Source organism: Littorina saxatilis, linkage group LG14 (assembly GCF_037325665.1).
Source record: "Littorina saxatilis isolate snail1 linkage group LG14, US_GU_Lsax_2.0, whole genome shotgun sequence".
NCBI lineage: Eukaryota > Metazoa > Mollusca > Gastropoda > Littorinimorpha > Littorinidae > Littorina > Littorina saxatilis.
In genome coordinates, this window is record NC_090258.1 from 16,228,237 (window position 1) to 16,230,736 (window position 2,500).

Sequence of the window (2,500 nt, forward strand, 5' to 3'; positions counted from 1 at the left end):
GGGGGGGGGGGGTTTCCAAAAGTATATTGTGATGGTATGGGTGCGAAGCGCCGAGCCGACGGCGAAAAGCGCCTAGCTTGCTAGGGGGGTCCGGGGGCATGGCCCCCCGGAAAATGTTGAAAAAAAAGGATGCAAAATGGTGCAATCTGGTGCATTCTGAGGATGATCATTACCAGTTTCAGGCAGCAGATTTTGTCACTGATTAAGACCCCAAAAATTGAAACTCAACCCAAAATAACACACAAACATATTTTTATTTTTTGGCTGGGGGGGGGGGGGGTTTCCGGAAACCCCAGGAACCCCCCCCCCCCCTCGTCCGCCCCTGGAAAGACATAAAATTTAGTTCGGAAGCGAATCCTAGAAACCCCTAAATAATGGAAAATGTGTTGGCTAAACAATTCATTGTTTACGTAAATAATTCATTGTTCACGTAAATAATGATTTATTTAGCAACATTTACGTAAACAATGAATTGTTTAGGTAAATAATAAATGGTTTACGTAAACAACAAATTATTTAGAATTGTTTTACATTTTTTATAAACAATTACTTATTTAGCACATGAGCTTCTAAATGATGATTATTTAGCTAAAACTGGTGAAAAAAACATGAAAAAGTATCCAAATAATTATTTGACAAATGGAATGCCAATGTCTCGGTGACTTTGGCATCATACGCAGTGGAAAAACAGGTCCCTGCCAGACTTGCTTGACATGACCTTATTTACATGATATACACACGTGTGATTTGAACGATTATTATCTCACGGGTGTCTCTCTCACGTATATAGGATAAATACACTTTCATAAGCACATGCACATACACAAACGCACAGTCAGACAATAAGTCAGAACAACACGTTGAAAGACAGACACGAAACGAATGATCTTCTCAAAAAATCATCTTAATTTTCTTCCAGTTGCAATAAACAACAAGATGGTGCTTGACAAGGTACACGGAGAGTCAAAGACAAGTATGTCCAAAACGACTAGCTGTCACTTCAAAAACGTGATCCAGATTTCTACAGCGCCTACAAGTCGTGACCCAACACTGCATCTGTCACTCTATCCAGTAGTTGATTAATCGTCTGTGTCACTTACTTTGCCTTTGTACCACAATGTTGACCCGTGACACCTGTTTTCTTAACCATCGCCTTGTAACTTTGAATTGTATACCAAGTAGCTACGGTTGAATTCGAAGCACCGCTAAGGGCAAAATGCAACGTTATTAAGTGTCTGTCTTTTTTCCCTAGTCCACTTGAAGAATAGGGTGCTCAATTAACTATTTCCTTTAAACTATTGCCAAAACAAAAGTAACGTTCACAGATATTTTGACCCAGCGGTCTTTTAAGTGCACGGACACACACTAATTAGACAAAACTTATCTTTACAAAATGTTCAGCCGCTTGCAGGGAAGACACAAGCGAATGAGGCAATGATTAATCTTGTGTTTTTATTCTAAATTTTGGAACGTTGGCAGTCTATTTGTTTTTGGATATCTCTCCTTTAGCAGTCCGCCTTGAAGTTGTCACTTGAAGTTATGTCACTTGAAGTTTGTCACTTGAAGTTATGTCACTTGAAGTTTGTCACTTGAAGTTATGTCACTTGAAGTTATGTCACTTGAAGTTATGTCACTTGAAGTTTGTCACTTGAAGTTATGTCACTTGAAGTTTGTCACTTGAAGTTATGTCACTTGAAGTTATGTCACTTGAAGTTATGTCACTTGAAGTTTGTCACTTGAAGTTATGTCACTTGAAGTTATGTCATTTGAAGTTATGTCACTTGAACATGAAAATAAATGTACGGAATGAATCGAATTTTGAAAAAAGTCAAAAGTATCGTCTTTTACCGCGATTTTGCTTCAGTTTGAACACACTGGCAACACTCTGTGAGCTTTAACATTCTCAAGTCACACTGCCAAGGTCCTTCTGCAAAAATGGGTACCATTCGATATGGATTTGTGTACACAATAATTCATTTATGTATGCTTTTGTGAGGCGCTAAGAAATGGTTTAGGATTTTCGCCATATGAATATCCTCATTATTATTAGTATTATTATTATTATTATTGTTACCGGGAACGGTTTCCTGAACATTGGGATACTACGGTCTATATTTATACTTCTCCTGTGTTTTTCTGTTGCAGCACAACATCTCTGGAGGAGCCATGAATCCAATCCGTAATTTGGGACCAGCTGTCATTCTGGGGAACATGGACCGTCAGTGGGTAAGTGGCAACAACATAACTTGATTCATTCAACGTTTGATGAAGTAACCCATTTCGGTTTTTTGGTGTTTGAATTCTGATTGAACATGGACCTGCAGTTGGTCAGTGGCATATTAGACGAATCTAATTTATTGAAGGTTCGATGAAGTAATTTGACCCAGGATATTTGATTTTGGAATGATGGCAGTCCATCTGTTTTAATAACGATGAGGTTATTGGATTTTGGATTACGTTTTGGCACGTTTTGTCTTCTTCTGTACAATATAGAAATACC

General features: G+C 38.4%; 1 protein-coding gene and 1 long non-coding RNA gene across 2 annotated transcripts in view; one reads left to right on the top strand and one right to left on the bottom strand.

The window, feature by feature from the left end:
* LOC138947245 (uncharacterized) overlaps window positions 1-2,500 on the bottom strand; it is a 394,861-nt gene that overhangs the window by 109,915 nt on the left and 282,446 nt on the right. The window lies entirely within an intron of this gene.
* LOC138947233 (aquaporin AQPAe.a-like) overlaps window positions 1-2,500 on the top strand; it is a 44,564-nt gene that overhangs the window by 40,051 nt on the left and 2,013 nt on the right. Inside the window, exon 5 of the mRNA XM_070318672.1 lies at window positions 2,146-2,226. Coding sequence (XP_070174773.1) covers window positions 2,146-2,226 — 81 coding nt within the window. The remainder of the gene's footprint in view (window positions 1-2,145; window positions 2,227-2,500) is intronic.